This window comes from Tursiops truncatus, chromosome 3, assembly GCF_011762595.2.
Source record: "Tursiops truncatus isolate mTurTru1 chromosome 3, mTurTru1.mat.Y, whole genome shotgun sequence".
NCBI classification, from domain to species: Eukaryota; Metazoa; Chordata; class Mammalia; order Artiodactyla; family Delphinidae; genus Tursiops; species Tursiops truncatus.
The window spans coordinates 9330958-9348773 of NC_047036.1; the positions used below are offsets into that span (position 1 = coordinate 9330958).

Genomic DNA, 17816 nt, shown 5'->3' on the forward strand with positions numbered 1-17816 from the left:
ATGCTCGTGTATCAGTATCCTTCATCCTTATGTCAAACATCCTGAATATATAATTATGTTACTATATTATTCAGAGAGAATTTTAACTGATGGAACTTAGCAGATCTTTACAGACTATATGTATACAATTGATTGAGACACTTCCTTCCACAATCTTCATTAGGAACAATGACACTCTTTACAAGTCAAGGATGTTAAGAAAGGAAAATTACTTGTAACAGCTGCATATAACTGAAATAGAAAAATCAGGTAAGAAGGGTCAGGAGTGCTTATAGTTTTAGCTTTGGAAGAGTTATATTTCTGCTGGTGGGGCAGGAGGTTTCTGAAAGATAATAGAATTTAAGAGGTTATAAGATGGACGTCTCAAAAGTGGGGTTTAGAAAACTGTAAACTTGACTTATGGAGGAGCCTATCCAGAGAAATCATGCCAAAAGATCATTATTTCATGACCTTGAGGAAAAGCAAAATTGTCAGAGGGTTTCCTATTCCTGCCCATGAATGCACACTGATATTTATGGAGGCCAACTCTCTTTATCTCCCTTTATGCACGCCCCACTCACACAACACACACACCCCTCTCAAGACTGCAGGCGGAGAGCACTGTTGTAAATATACATGAGATCGTTATTATTAACGTCACCAAGGTGATTCTGTTCCTTCTCCAGGAGAGACTGGTTCTTATACCTAGAAACTGATCAACTGTAAGAGAAATGGCAGCTTTGAGGCAGCCATGCTGAAGCAATTCTGTACATTTTACTTTTGAAATAGAGATTATTTGACGAGGTATTTTCAATCACACCCATCCTATCATTAAGTTTAACCGGCAGAGATTTCCCACTTTGGTACAACGTACAACATCCTTGGGAACACAGTTTCTAGAGTCTGGAAGAAGTATGCATTGATTATTACATTCTTTTCTGAGAGCAAAAACTAAACAAAACATCTAAAACATCTCAAGAGATTTCCGGGTGATGAGTTTTGTAAGAAGGCATTGGGAGATAATTAGAACACATTTGCTACTTTTATTATTTTAAAAAGACATTTCACACCACAGTCCTTATTAAAGAGCTATTTTCAAGAAACACAGGCTCTTGCAGTCACACTGAAAATTTTTTAAAAATAAAAATAGCTACTGGAGACAGTTAACTAGATCTCTATGTATTTGTCATAGACTCTTCTTCTAACCAATTGGTCTGCCTGGTTATTCAAGATGCATGATACATCACAACAGGGAAATGACTGTTAACTATTGTTTTCAATCAAAGAAAACTATTTTTGGTTGGAATGAAAATGTTTATTTCTTTGCCTAAGGCCTAAGAAAACATGTTAAATAAGTCAAATACTGGGGTAGGTAGAGGACAGTGGAAGATGCATATACGTCTTCAGTACCTCGTTAGAAATGATCTTCACCAGCTTCTTGCACTGCTGCCGTATCAGTATTCCAAAACGCTCTGATCCTTAGCAAAACAGCAATTAAAGTTACAGAAACAAAAAGCACCCGTTGACAGAGGGACGTAGCAACAACACGGGACTCACCTTAGGCATCCAGTGGCATTTCGCAGCACCTGTGAGGAATGCAGCTGTATTTTCCGATCGTCCTGAAGAGGTGAATTTTCCCAGCCTGAGTGGGGGATGATCACGGCATTGGTCAACACGGCCAGGGTGTCCTGTATGATTGGCATTTTGAGTGCATCGCAAGATGAAAGGTTCCAAAGGACTCCTGCAAGATACACACAAACAGAGCTTTTGGACGGCCACTGTTTTCCCCAGTTAAAAGCACAGGCAGGAGAGACAAAGATGGTGTAAGCACGTGTGCTAGGGCGTGCCCTTCATTTTAGACCATCTGTGTGAAGCCATTACAAACGTGCTGTGAAAATCTGACAAGTACGCAGAGGAACTGTAACATGATTATCTTGGTTCCATCGTGGAGAGTAACTGAGGTTGAGAGCGCTGATGGAATTGAGGATACCAACCAGGCTTCCATCCACAATTAGTACAATGGACCCAAGTACCCAAATTCTAACCAAGACCAAAGAGCTGTGAAAGTTATCTGAAATGGGCTAGTAAGACATCTGAAATAGACTAGTGAGACATCTTTGTTTTATCCAGGACCTCAATATGCACCTATGGTCTGTTTGATTCACTTAGTTTCCATATAGAACCAGCCATCATTGTACAGGACCTTTCAAGAATCGAGTATCAGGTCTGATGATAACAAGCCCAACACGAAATGTAAATTTAGTGTCACTTGTGACCGTTCTGTAAGCTTTTCTCTGAAAACGATGTTCATGGAGGGCCTACAGATTGTTAACAACAAAGAAAGCAGGAGAAAGGGGAGGGCGTGTCAACAATAGACAGAGACTTTAAAGTGGGATTCACTTTAGAAAAGGCCTTAAGAATTACATATACATTATAATATCATTTGAAGATGCTTTTAAAATAATTACTTTTTGTTGTTCAAAGTTGTACACCTAAAGGTAAAAAAAAACTACAACAAAGAATAATATTCTCTTTTCATATGAAAGAAAGACTGCATTTTCCTCAAGACTAACCTAAATAGACACCATCACTTCAGATACTGAGAATAAAATATCATAGTCATCTTTAGAAACACAACTTCCACTTTACTTGTTTAATAAGCTTTCAATAGATTTTAAAATGACGTTGTGTTTCATTTACCATGTTATGAATAAACAGAACTCACTTATTTCTGAAATTTGTTTTATTAGTTTCTTGCATTGCACATGTTGAACTATCCAAAGGCATTAATAACACTAACCTGAAAGTTAATGATATTTGCTTGTTAATAACTAAAATAACAGTTTTAAATCAGTTCTATAAAAAATGTGACTTTAGAGACAAACTTTTCCACTGGTCTTTCAAAAGAACATTTGCTGGGAATTTTATTTAGGTAAATGCAAAGGAAACAATATGGTTTTGGTGCTGAGAATGTATAAATCAGTCCTTCAGTACAGAGGATTGGACTGAGGGCGAATCCTGCCTGCCTGTTTTTGTAAATAAAGTTTTATTGGAACATGGCCCTGCCTGTTCACTTACATATTATCTATGGCTGCCTCTGTCCTACAAGGGAAAAGCTTGAGATTTTGTGACAGAGACAGTAAGCCTAAACAATTTACTGTCTGGCCTTTTACAGAAAAATCTTGGGCACCTCTGTGTTAGTATGTGGATCATTTTCTACACATTTCTGTGTGTGTGTTTACCTTGCCATTAGAACCCTAAATTGACTGTATAAAAAAATGCTTATTGGTACACAGAAGTTGCTCAAAATATATTCTGACTTGGACAGATGTGAAATGCTAGTATTATCATATGCATTTATTTTGAATTAAATAATATATGAAGCTTTATTTTTATTCATCCCATTAGGAAACGTTTTACAGAATTTTGGGTAATCAAAATAATCAAAATGAATACTTTCATTCACTTGTAGTCTAACAACAGTATTCCTTTTCCTAGTAAAATAATCAGTTTTCAGCTTAAAAAAAGCACATTTAGGACTTCTCTGGTGGTGCAGTGGTTAAGAATCCACCTGCCAATGCAGGGAACACAGGTTCGAGCCCTGGTCTGGGAAGAGCCCATATGCCTTGGAGCAACTAAGCCCGTGTGCCACAACTACTGAGTCCATGCACCGTAACTACTGAAGCCCGTGCGCCTAGAGCCCTTGCTCTGCAACAAGAGAAGCCACCATGATGAGAAGCCTGTGCATCGCAATGAAGAGTAGCCACCACTGGCTGCCAGCGTGCAACAACAAAGACCCAAGGCAGCCAAAAAAAAAAAAAACTTTGTTAAAAAAAAAGCACATTTAAATGAAATTACTATTTATACCATATTTGAGGATAACTTTTAAAAATATCACATTAAAGGGTTTTTGTCTGTTTTTCTTTTTTTAACTAAGGTATAGTTGACTTACAATATTTGCATTAGTTTCAGGTGTACATCAAAGTGATTCACTTATATATATATTTTTTCTGATTCTTTTCCATTATAGGTTATTCTGTTTTTCTAAGTACACAACACACCTATGCAGACACAAAATGATTTTTTTTCATTCCTAAATCCTGATTTGAAAATGCCAATACATGAAAACTGAGGCTTGTAAGTGTTTTAAAATATGGGTGGCATGTTTTGCTGTAAAATACATTTCCTCTAAAGACTAAATAGTAAAAGACTTTTGCATTTCTCCATGCAATGAATTTAAAAGAATCTAAAGGCATTCTATGATAATAAAACAATTTTTACTGTTTCCTAACAAACAGAAAAGAGGTAGGAAAGGAAAGGGGGGAAATCAAGAAAAGGTAAAGGCCTAATCTAATATCTGACGAGAAGTGAAAAGGATGGGAAAGAAGATGGCCTTTCAGGTAACTCTTTATCGGGCTGTTCTCTGCATTACCTTTCTCATTAATTCATCAATTAGTGTAACCTAATTCCGAATCAGGCATGGAGAGAAGTTTCCTATTCACATTCCCTCTGCCTTTCCAGACGGCTCCATCTGTGTTTCACATTCCAATGAACTTACCACAGTACTTGACCCAAATCTCTGAACTTTCTATCCCAGTTTCTATCTGCAGCCCACGTGTGCTTCCTGGACTTACAAGAAATGCAGCGGATCTCTGGTCAGGGGCATTTTTACCACGTCTGCCTGGATGAGGACTTGGTCAAGTGGATGCAACATGGCAGAATTTCTTTTGGGGGAATTCAGCAAACCAGTTAGTTGCAGGGTGCCCTCCAAACCTGGAGTTTTGGTTAGATTATCTGGACACAGAGACAAGCTTGAGTGTAGAATCAGCAGTCTCTGGGGACGCTGAGATAAACGTCTGGCAGGAGTCAAAAGTGGGAAACAGCTGGGAAGCCTACACCTGTCTTGCCAGACACACACACACACACACACACACACACACACACTCACATCTACGCATACACATTCACACACTCACATACACACACCCCACCCTCACAACTATGCACACACACACTCACACCTATGCACACACACATTCACACACTGACATACACACACACACACTCACATCTATGCACATACACATTCACACACACACATCTATGCACACACACATATACACGCCCCACACTCACATCTATGCATACACATTCACACACTCACATACACATCCACACACACTCATATCTATGCACACACATTCACACTCACACACATCCACACACTCACATCTATGCACACACATCCACACACTCACATCTACACACACATTCACACACACACATCCACATTCACATCTACACACACACATTCACACACTCACACACACATTACATATACTCACACATACATACACACTCACACCTACACACACACAACATATTTACACATTCACACATATACAAACTCAGACACATACACTGACACACACACACACACACGCTCACACACAGACATTCACACACACACATCCGTTAGTCCCCAACGAAGGGAGACAGATTAGTGGAGAAAAACGGACGTATCTAGGCATTCTCTGTGAACAGAGGAGAAATACGTGTTTTGCTCAAATTTCTCTTCACTTCTCCCTCTCCTTCTTCTGGGGTGGTTTTCTGGCATTCCCTTCAAACGCAGGAGCCCGACCCTTCTTCCCCTGAGTGAGGGCTGCACTTAGTGTCTCGCTTCTGACCCGCAGAATACGGAGGCGGTAACTGAGTGACTTCTGAGACGAGGTCAGGGAAGAGGTACTGCTGCTCCCTCCCAGCTGTGTCTGGGGTTGCCTGTCGGAGGGGGAGCCTGCCGTCACCCTGTGAGGACCCTCAAGCAGTACGAGAAGAGGCCTATGGGGAGAGGAACGGAGGCCTCCTGCCAGTAGCCAGCAGGGAGCCGTCTTGGAAGTGGACCCTCCAGCCCGAGTCAAGCCTTCAGACGATACAGCCTCATCCGCGTGGGACCCTGAGCCAGAAACACGCAAACCTGCCACTCCTGGGTTCACTCATACACTGTATGGGATAAACGTCTGTTGTTTTAAATTCTTAAATGGGGGGGGGGGGCTGTAATTTGTTATGCAGCAATGGTAATTAATGTCCCTTCCTTTCCCTTCCCTCTCCTTTCCCTCTGTCTGCTGGACACTTTTCCCTTTACAGCACTTTCTTCCTAGTTACGCCTCTCATTCTGACTTAGATTCACTGCTTTTCTCCTTCCCTACAAGCCCTCCATCCTCTCCTAAGGTCTACTGTGAGAGTACAGGAGATACAGGAAGGGAATCCAGCTCAACCTTGTAACTAAATTTAAAATGCATTTTAATTTAGGTGACAAATGATATTTATCTTTTAAAAAGGCATCCCTCTTCATGTTTGTGACTTATGAGATGGCCAAACGCTTTCTTTAATTTGGAATAATCTTGTATTAGTTTCCTATTGCTGCTGTAACAAGTTACTGCAAGTGTAGTGCTTAAAATAAGGCACATTTGTTATCTTACAGTTCTGGAGGTCTGAAGTCTATAATGGACCAGCAGGCAATGCTCCTTCTGGAGGCTCCAGGGGAGAATTTCCTTGTCTTTTTTTTTGCTTGTTTTTGTTTTTTTGTTTTAGTTTATTGAGGTACACGGGCCTCTCACTGTTGTGGCCTCTCCCGTTGCAGAGCACAGGCTCCGGACGTGCAGGCTCAGCGGCCATGGCTCACGGGCCCAGCTGCTCCGCGGCATGTGGGATCTTCCTGGACCGGGGCACGAACACGTGTCCCCTGCATCAGCAGGCGGACTCTCAACCACTGCGCCACCAGGGAAGCCCCCTTGTCTTTTTAAGCTTCTAAAGGCTGCCCACGCTCCATGGCTTGAAGCCTGCATCACTGCAACCTCAGCATCCACGACCAAATCCTCTTCTCTGACTGATCCCCCTCCCTCCCTGTTACAAGGACACTTGTGATGACATTGAGCCTGGCTAGATAATCCAGGATCATCTCCCGCATTTCAAGATCCTTAACTTAATCCCATCTGCACAGTCCCTTTCACCATGGAAGATAACATCCACAAGCTCTGAGATTTAGGACCGTGGACATCTTCGGGGGTCCATTGTTCAGTCTACCACGCATCCCTTAAAATATTCTGTCATGCTTCAAATAAAATTAAACTTCTGACTGTAGTTTGATGATCAGGCCCTCTTCCCTCCTTCTCTAAATTCATTTTGAATCAGATCCTTTGGTTCATTCATTTACCCAGTCTGCGCATATTAAGGACCAGGCTCTGTTGGATACAGTGGGAACATGAGTGAACAAAACAAAAAGTCCCTGCCCTCATGGCTCTGCCGTCGCTGCAACTCATTACGCTCTTGTCATTGTCGTCTTATCTCTTCTCCTTGGACAACAAGCTCGTTGGTAACTCACATTTCTTGGACTTGTTGCTCTCTCAGTTTGGAACACTCTCCAAGGCTGATCCTTCTTTCTGTTCACATATACCTTAAATGTGCTAAACTCAGACAAGCTTTTTTGGATTGGTCTAAACTACCTTCCCAGACTCTTGCTCTCAGATCTCCTATTTTAATTTTCAGCAGAGACCGCATCACCGTCTCATATTTCCCATGCTTTTTCTTTGTTCCCCCAGTTTGATGCAGATGTTATCGACAGGCAGCAGTGTGTGAATTTAAGGTGTCCAGCATAATGATCCGACTTGCACACACCATGAAATGATGACCTCAATAGGTTGAGTGAACATCCATCACCTTGTAAAGACACAACATTAATAAAATAAAAAAAAAATTTTCTTGTAATGAGAACTCTTAGGATTTAGTCTCTTAACGACTTCCACATATAACGTACAGTAGTGTTAACTAAATTTTTCATGTTGTATGTTATAACCCTAGTGCTTATAACTGGAAGTTTGTATCTTTTGACTGCCTTCATCCAACTCCCTCTTCTCCCATCCTCTGCTGCTGGTAACCACAAATCTGATCTTCTTCTATGAGTTTGTTTCTGAAATATAATTGACCTACAACACTATGTTAGTTCCCGTTACACAACACAGTGATGTGATATTTCCATACATTTTGAAATGATCACCATATAAGCCTATTGTCATCTGTCACCATACAAAAATATTACCTAATTATTGACTATATTCTCGATACTGTACGTTTCATACCTGCAGCTCATTTATTTTGTAACTGAAAGTTCATATCTCTTACCCTCTCCCTCACCTATTTCTCTCCTTCCCCCAGCCCCCTGTTCCCATGCTTTTTCATTACTTGCTTTTTTTTCATTCTCTCACTGCTCTTCCCCACCAGGTCCCAGCCAAGACATGAAGGCAAGGACCCTGAGTGTTCAGAGCATACAGAACACGTACAGCACACAGAATATGCTCTGACACACATTAGGTGCTCACCTAATCGGTGTTAAATGATTACAAGAATTAATAATTGGCTGATATGACCTTTAAAGGATGATGCGTGCTCCAAGCAGTGAACATTTTAAGAGTATTCTACTGTTAGCAAAATGAAGTAATGATTTGAAAGAATAAAATAGCAGATGCAGGGCTTCCCTGGTGGCACAGTGGTTGAGAGTCCGCCTGCCGATGCAGGGGACGAGGGTTCGTGCCCCGGTCTGGGAAGATTCCCACGTGCCGCGGAGCGGCTGGGCCTGTGAGCCATGGCCGCTGAGCCTGCGCATCCGGTGCCTGTGCTCCGCGATGGGAGGGGCCACAACAGTGAGAGGCCTGCGTACCGCAAAAAAAAAAAAAAAGAAGCAAAACAAACAAAAAAAACTGGGGCCCTGAACTTGTACTGTGTGCATTTGTGTGTGAGCACATGTGTGTATGAATATACAAACGTGCAAGGGTATGTACGTGAGTGTACATATGTGCACATGCACACACAAGCATGTGTCTATGTGTGTGTGCACACTGTAATGTGAGTATTTGCGTGCATCACATAAATACTCTCACCTTGTCCCTCAGACGTCATGACCTTCAAGGTGCAATTGTTGAATTAGAATTGTTTTGAGAATCCTTCCAGACAGTATATGTGATAGCCTCAAAAGATTAATAAATCACACTCACTTAATGCTTTTAAAAATAAAAGCATTGATCTTGAGACAATGCTAAAGTTTACCAAAATGTTGCTGTAATAATGGATAGTTCAAAGCAATAATCAGGTGGGACTTCATCAAAACTAAAAAGCTTCTGCGCAACAAAAACAATAACAAAATGACAAGGCAACCTATGAAATGGGAGAAGATAATTGCAAATCATAGATCAGAAAAGGGGTTCACCTCTAAAATATAGAAGAAAATCATACAGCTCAGTAACAAAAAAAAGAATAAACAATCTGATTAAAAAATAGAGGAACTGAGTAGACATTTTTCTAAGGAAGATACCCAAATGGCCAACAGGTACATAACAAGATGCTTAGCATCACTACTCATCAGGAAAATGCAAATCAAAATCACAATGAAATATTGCCTCCTACCCATTAAAATACCTAACCATCAAGACAAGAGATAACTAGTGCTGACGAGGATGTAGAGAAAAGGAAACCTTTGTGCACTGTTGGTGGGAAGGTATGTTGGTGCAGCATTCTTCACAATAACCAAAATATGGAAACAACCTAAATGTCCCTCAACAGATGGACTGAAAATGAAGATGTGGCACAATGGAATATTATTCAGTCATGAAAAAGAAGGAAATTCTGCCATTTGGACAACGCGGATGGACCCTGAGGGTATTATGCTAAGTGAGATAAGTCAGAAAGAGAAAGACAAATACTATATGATATCACTCATGTGGAATCTAAAATAGCCAAACTCATAAAAACAGAGAATGGAATGGTGGTTACCAGGGGATTGGGGTCAGAGAATTGGGGAGATATTGTTTAAGGTACAAACTTGCAACTCATGGTTAAATAAGTCCTGGAGATCTGATGCACAGCACAGTGATCGCAGTCAACATTACTGTATTATGAACTTCAAAGGTGCTAAGAGACTAGATCTTAACTGCTCTCACCACAAAAAAGATGATAATTACGTGACATGATAGAAGTGTTAACTAACACAAAGATGGTAATCATATTGTAATATAAAGGTGAATCAAATCAACACATTGTACACCTTAAACTCACACAATGTTATATGTCAATTAGATCTCATTAAAAAAATAGAAATTATTTTTTAAAAGTGTGTTATGTAAATGTGACTTGGATAAGTGTGTTATTTCAGGTAATGGATGTGATAAGAAATGTGTGTGTAATGCATGCAGGGAAGTGTTTAAAAATACATGTAATAAAGATGGTTATGAGTGCATTAAACAAAGAAAAAGAATTTTATTTTAATACCTAGTGTCTTGCATCATAGGAAATTTTATTTTTTCTTTATTTTAAAACATTTTATTTTATATTGGAGTATAGTTGATTTACAATGTTGTGTTAGTTTCCGACGTACAGCAAAGTGATTCGGTTATACATAGACATATATCTATTTTTTTCAGATTCTTAGGAATTTTTAAAAATAATTGTATATATTAATGTTTCAGAAAATTAGAGTAGGATGATGGATATAGTGACAGAGCCTTAATGGATTTTATCAATGGAATATAAGTATTTTCAGGATATGTGTGGGGAAATAAGTTCTATTTGAACTTTTGTCTTCCTTTGTAAACCTTCTCTCAAGAGCAATTCATTCTTTGACAATAAATGATCCCACCAATTTATAATAAACCTGAGACCATCGAAAAATAATTTTAAAAAATTAAAAAATGGGTAGTTCCTTAAGCCAAAACTCCTCAAGTTTTCTTTTAGGGGTCCCGGGAGTTGGCTGACCAGAAAAGTGACCTCTGAGTTCTCCTCTTTAATAGTCCCAGGGAGGAAACTGCGATGACCTTGGGGCTTAGGTGAGGGTTAATCCTTTTAGAATCTAACTCACTGAATCATTGTAAGTTGAGAGTCTCACAGAGATGATGACCAGATCAGAGGGCTGCAGGGGCTGGTAAATGTCTGTGGTGAGCAGGCAGAAGAACTGGGTTGTCACGGTCAATAACTGTACACTGTCACCCTACTGTTGCCACCTACGGCTTCTGGTCCAAATACAGAATTCTTTTAAAAATAATCACATATGCAGAAACACTGGGAGATCAAACAGATTTATCCTTGCTTATTTTCAAAATATGTACAGAATATGCTTAACTTCAGGATGGATGAAGAATGGGCTATTCTTTACACCAGAAAGCAATTCAGATCTTCGCTATTACACACCAGGGAAATTCTGGTTTAAGCCGATTAAATCCACCTGGGCCCCCCGAGACATTTTTAATTCCTGAAGTTCTAAATCAACTGTGTTACGAGATACAGCCATCAATGTTGAGGTGTTGGCTTGTTCCAAAGCCAAAACTGATCCCAGCAACACTCTCATATTTAAATTTTAGCACCAGCAGCTTATATTAAAAGTTTAAATCGAGCTGGTATAGAAGAACAAAAAAGGCCCACGTTCGCTTAAATTTTTGAAGAGTAGTTGAGAAACTGACCTTTACTGTTGTTTCAGAGCCTGAATTAATGTCATTTAAAACAAAGTAATTTTGCAGACAAAAGATGATGACTAACTTTTTTTGAAGAAAGAATCAAGACTCAGGTGTGTCTATGTTGGGGTCTGCAGATTCTAGTTTCTTTAGAATTCTTCTATTAAGCGTTTACAACAAAGGAATAACAGGTCAGATTCTACTCATGGGAATTGAGTCTTGTCTCCAGCTGGGACAAGGCAATGTAGCACCTGTCTAAGAATGGGGAAGCTCTTCTCAGGGTAATTTTTTTAAAAAAATTAAATTGTAGTTGATAATAGCTTGGATGTGAAGGACACCGAATGTGCCACCCTGAAATATGCCTCTGTGGCGTATGCATAATTCTGAGTTAAAGGCCAATGAGCACCAACAGAGGCAGGAAGAGCTCTCAAATCAGCATAAATTCTCCTTTTATAAAGGAAATTTCCATTGGTCAAGAAGTCTACCTCTCTTATACCAGGAAGAGGAATATTCTTAACAACTCATCAATGAAGAAGGCACTGACTTAAATTTGCATAAAAAACCTAAACATACAATCCTTGTTTACCATACTTTTCCGAGTCATCTTCCCATAACTTATCTCCCCCTCCTAGAAGTCCACACTCCTTTTCCCTTGTTTAGCCTAAGATGGTATATGAGCCCAAGGTCTACCCACCTCTTTGGGTTATTCATCACCGGATGCTCCCATAGGTATGTGTCATGCACATGTTAATAAACTTCTGTTTTTCTCTTGTTAATCTGTCTTCTGCCTGTGTAAATTACAGGACCTCAGCTGGGCAACCTAAGATGGGCACAGGAAAAAAAATCTCCTCCCCTACAGATGTCAGTGTCTGATAGTAACCATCTGTGACAGTCATGGGTTCATGTCTGATCACAGCATTTTGTAAGTGAACCATAGAATTCTCTATTTCTCAATTCCCAAGTGATCAAATTGGGAATATAAAAGTGGGCTTGCTTGAAACTATAGCCTTCCCCAATGACCTTGGATATGCCAGAACCTTGGAAAAATGTCACCAAAGCACCCAGGCTAAATTTTATAATCTCTGGAAACTGGCCCTGGGCCTCTTTTTCTAAAAGTGACGGCAGTTAAAGATGATGTCCTTTTTCTGACAATTATCATATTCTTATACGTGCTAATAAAAATTATTACTTATTACTTTGGTTGTGTTTCTTGGCAGTTTTGTGCCCTCAAAGTATATGTATTAAATAAAGTAGCTTATGTTTGGGCCCTTCATAAATGACTGAGAAAAGAGAGAGAGAGAAGGAGGGAGTAAAAGAGAGACAGACTGATGGACAGACTGTGTGTGTGTTTGTGTTTGTGTGCGCACATACACGTGCGTGCAGGGAGAGAGAGTCAAAGGCAAACATTCTCATTATATAATGATTGGGGAAAAATGTGGGAAGTAAACCACCATAATTTCTGGTACAAACTATTAGGTATAAAATAAGCTACAAGGATATACTGTACAACACAGGGAACACAGCCAATATTTTCTAAAAACTAGAAATGGAGTATAACCTTTAAAAATTGTGAATCACTGTATTGTATACATGTAACATATAATACTGTACAGCAACTACACTTCAATGAAAATTTTATTTAAAAAGCACACCCTTAGCTCCTATGGCTCTCAAAAAAAAGCAGTCTTGATGAAGACACAGATGGGTAGAGTAAAAACAGCTGGGAACCAGAGACTGAAGTTTTAATTCAGCTCTCACATAATCAGGATTGAAGAGAATTTAGTTTTTGGTAAGCTTGCAATAGGTGCCTTCCTGAATGGATGAGTAATTGAATGAATGAACAAGTAAACGAATGAAGTTACTGGGATAGGATGATGTACAAGGATCCCAAATTTTCACAGAGCGTGGCTGAGTCAGGCATCCAAATAAGATCACACTGAAACAAACAAGAATAATAATAGCCAAAAATACCTAACATTTTTGAGTTCTTGTTATACACTCGGGTCTTTGCTGATCACCCAGTATGTATTAACTCAGGTAAACTTCAACCAACTCCATTTTACAGATGAGGAAACAGACACAGAGAAAGCGAGTCCCTCATCCAATGGCATTGCACTTGTAGGTGAAAGTGAAGGTCAGATGAGTCTGACTATGATATATATGAACAATCAGACAAATGTCAGACATATAAATCTGCTCCTTGAAATTGGAGAGAGGTGGTGTGGCATGCAGTCCTTTGAAGCAGAATACATGAACAGGAGAGAATGTTCTCCTTTTCATCTCTTGCCAGTTCCTTCTTAGCCTCAGGTCATATAACTTGAGAAATTTCAGGCAGTCATTTAAGTTCGTAGAATGAAGAACATTCAGTTTTGAAACAACTTTTACAAATAATTTTTCTTGCAAACATTTAATTCTGCTGATCTCTACTAAAAATATTATACACACATAGCTATAATCGTCCATGGAAAATACTGAACGAAAAATCAGACTGAGATGAAGGGTAGTTTAAAAAACTCAATCCTTCCTCTGTCCACCATATTCATTTTAAAACTAGGTCTTATTTTCAGTTACATCAAAATTGTCTGACACTGGTGTTGCATCATAATGATACTAATGGTAATCATAAGCCCGCATTTATAGGGACAATATCAGGTCACATGCACTGTTTTATTAAATCCTTAACCCAAGCCTGGGAGGGAGGTACTGTTATTGATTTCATTTTACAGATTCATAACTAAAGATTTAAGGGGTTACACAATCTCCCAAGGACAGGTAACAAACAAGAGAGACAGAGCTGGGCTATAAATACAGGCTCTCACACTCCAAATTATCTTGCCTCTTAGAGAGACTCCATTCAGAGGTTATTTTTCATGGAAAATATGATGACAGTGAATTAGAACATTAAGACGCAATTATAATCTCTGATGATCAATCTCAAATTTATATTTCTGAGTTTCACTTGCATAACTCCAAGTTCGAACATTCATTATTGCATATTTTCCTTCAAACATATTTTCTTCTCTCTTATATTCCTCAAGAAAATCGATTACATTCTGAGTGCCTAAAAACAAGGTATTGCTAGGAGCTCTGGGTAGTATATAGTAAATTAAGCAGAGTCTGCTTGGGAAGATCAAATGTACACTTGCCTGATGAAAACTGAAATTTACACTATAGAGTTGTATACAATAAAACCCATTAACTGCCAGAGATGATATGCCATGAAAATTCAGGTTAGGAAAGATCACCAAGGAGGGGATCAGAAAGGCTATATGGGGGAGGGGTCTTTAATGAGCCCTTGAGGGACGAGAAGAATTATCCAGGGAATCTGAGCAAGGCATCCAGGCGTCCAGAAAGAGAAAGCAAATGCCTGCAGGTGTGAACGGGTAACGGTCAACGTCCATGGACCTAATTGAATGGTAGATACCCACTGAAAGTCATTGAGTAAAAAAATACATTTCTCAACAATCAAATGGGTACTTACCACTTGGACAATCAGAGTCTTACATTAGAACAGTAGTTGTCATGCTATCCACCATGGGGAAATTAAGAATAATACTCATGCACAGTCTCCATCTCTGGAAATTCTGATATAAGTGGTCTCGGGTGGGCCCTGACACCAGCATATTTTTGAAAGTAGCCAGAGTGAAGAATGACTGGAATTTATTGTATCTTAGCCTTGGTGAATTTAACTGAGTTACAGTCAGTTTCTTCCATGATGACTTCTCGCTGAAGAACACAGAAAAACTACCAGTTATGACTAAAGGAAAGTGATTCATGAGACTCATACTTTGAGATCTTGGTACCTGAACATCATCATGACCCAGCAGCATCATTCAATCCTTTATTTGTTCATTCATTTGATTATTTGTCCATCCAGTCAATAGAATATTCTTTGTCTGGAAGAACTGTTTCAAGCCTTAGAGCGAGCAAGCCACCTAAGAATTCAATTTCACAAAATTCAGCCATTTTATTGGAGCTGAGCTGGGGAGACAGCAATGAAAATGCGGCAGCAGCGGTCTCAAGTGTCAAGGAGCTTTGGTGGAGCTACTGAGAGTAGCACGTCAAAAGGTCTTGCAAAAGTCAAAGCAGACAGAGAGAACATCCTCTTTAGGAAACACAAGGAAGGTCTGTGTAGATAGACAGCGTCTGGGGTGGGGTAATGGGCATGCCATCTGCTCCCTCTGCACTAAGTGATTTTCAGAAAAGACGATATAGTTTACGTCAAGACTATGAGAAGAGAGTGGGATGTAGGTGTTCTGTGTTTAGGATCCAAGGAAAATCCCTGTGCTTTTGTCTTTTACGTGTCTAGATAGGAAAACTGATGTTCAATGATAAAGTCAAGGCATTTGATGTTCACTTTCCCACCAAATCCGTGTCTACAGCACTATGACGTCTTTTTTTTTTTAAGTTGTCCTGCCGGCACCCTGATGAGAGCAGGTGAGCGGGGGGAGCACATCTTAAAAAGGGTCTTGGAGGCCACGATCAGAAGTTTCTGTTTGAATCAAAAAGTGCAGAGGGACATCACTTAGCAGGTAACTGTCATGATTGGATCTTTGTTTTACAAGGTTTCATTCTTTCCTAGTGCATCTACAGCATGAAAAAACGAAGTGCAGGGCTTCCCTGGTGGCGCAGTGGTTGAGAGTCCGCCTGCTGATGCAGGGGACACGGGTTCATGCCCTGGTCCGGGAAGATCCCGCATGCCGCGGAGCGGCTGGGCCCGTGAGCCATGGCCGCTGAGCCTGCGCGTCCGGAGCCTGTGCTCCACAACGGGAGAGGCCACAGCAGTGAGAGGCCGGCGTACCAAAAAAAAAAAAAAAAAAAAAAAACGAAGTGCAACAAAAATTCCCAATTGTTTGCCCAGCTACAAGGGTAACTTAACAATTTTTCTTTAAATTATTAAGATGAAATTCATATAACACACAATTAACCAGTTTAAAGTATACAATCAGCGGCATTTAGGGCATTCTCCGTGATGTGCAACCATCACGTCCATCCATTCCAAAACGCTTCCATCACCCCTAAAAGACAGCTGGTTTTTAAAGACACCATTCTGGAGGTTTTCCGCAGAGAATGGGCTGAAATGAGACAAGGAGTGAGCAGACCAGTGAGAAGCCTTCTTCGGATTTCCAGGGGAGACATGATCAGGTCGGCAGAGATGGAGGTGGTCAAGCTAGACCTGGCAGATGGGCTGGGTGGAGGGGCTGAGGAAATAGAGATATTCCGGCCTTGTGCAACAGGGGTGAGGCGGACTGGAGGACACAGAGGTCTGGAGGGCAAGCGCAGATTGCAGCCTGGGGTGTGTTATCTTTGAGATGCCAATTAGACACCCGGTGGCGATGTCAAGAGGCAGCTGGATGCAGGAGTCTGGAGCACAGCACTCGAGAGAGAAATCTAGATGGGATTTGAAACTGTGGGACTAGATGACGTCACAGAAATAGCGTTCAAACCAAGAACCGAAAGCCCAGGGCTGGTCCTAAGCACGCCTACATTTAGAGTCTGGTGGTGAAGGCATTTTGGCACAAAGAAGAAAAGCACTAGAAAAAATGTAGCTGCACAAACGGTTAACCTTGGGAAACACTGCTCCCAAGAGTCTGAGCTGACACCTTCCTCTGTTAGTTGCTGTTTTTGTTTTGTTTTGTTTTAATCACAGGTAATCTGAAAGTTCAAGTTCTTTTGTTACGCGCGTTCATGAAAAACAGCCACAGTTCTCATCTAAAAGCATCTGTTTTAGGTCCATCAGTGGGTTGACTGAGGACAAATGAAAACGCGTTACCCAGACGATCATTACAGCATGTATTCAGTGACTTTAGGTAGAACAAATGACATGAGGGGATAAAATCACTTATTTTCGGTATTTCCCGAATCAAAGCAGTAGCAACAGAACCACAGCGTGGCAAAGCATGCATAATGCCAAAGCCTCTATTATGATTGGAATGTAAAACGTAATAGGATTTTCAGAAAACAATTTAGGAAAAGTGACGATCTTGCTTATTTAAATGCTACGTGACATTCAGTATTATTCCTTCAGGTAAAATTACAAAATTGATAAAATGACTTTTAGAGATACTGTTGAATATGCTGAACAAATGTGGTGCATTTATCTGTTGACTAACTCTTAGATTAGTGTAAAAACAACACTGTTTCCTGAGAATTGAAGGCAACTTTTCCTGAGTCATCATGCCAAAACTTTGGAGTTTCTAGGCTTTGTCTATTTCAAACCAAATTTTAGAATGCATCTATTTTTTTGACATTAGCAATTTCTCTGTATGGATATATAGACTATAAAATGAATTCTCTTTTACAGTATAGTTAATTTTTATCAGATTTTAAGTTTCCCGAAGTGCA

General features: G+C 40.0%; 1 protein-coding gene across 1 annotated transcript in view; it reads right to left on the bottom strand.

The window, feature by feature from the left end:
* The window catches only part of CTNND2 (catenin delta 2), a 776118-nt gene that overhangs the window by 183265 nt on the left and 575037 nt on the right, over window positions 1-17816 (bottom strand). Inside the window, exon 11 of the mRNA XM_073802014.1 lies at window positions 1537-1720. Coding sequence (XP_073658115.1) covers window positions 1537-1720 — 184 coding nt within the window. The remainder of the gene's footprint in view (window positions 1-1536; window positions 1721-17816) is intronic.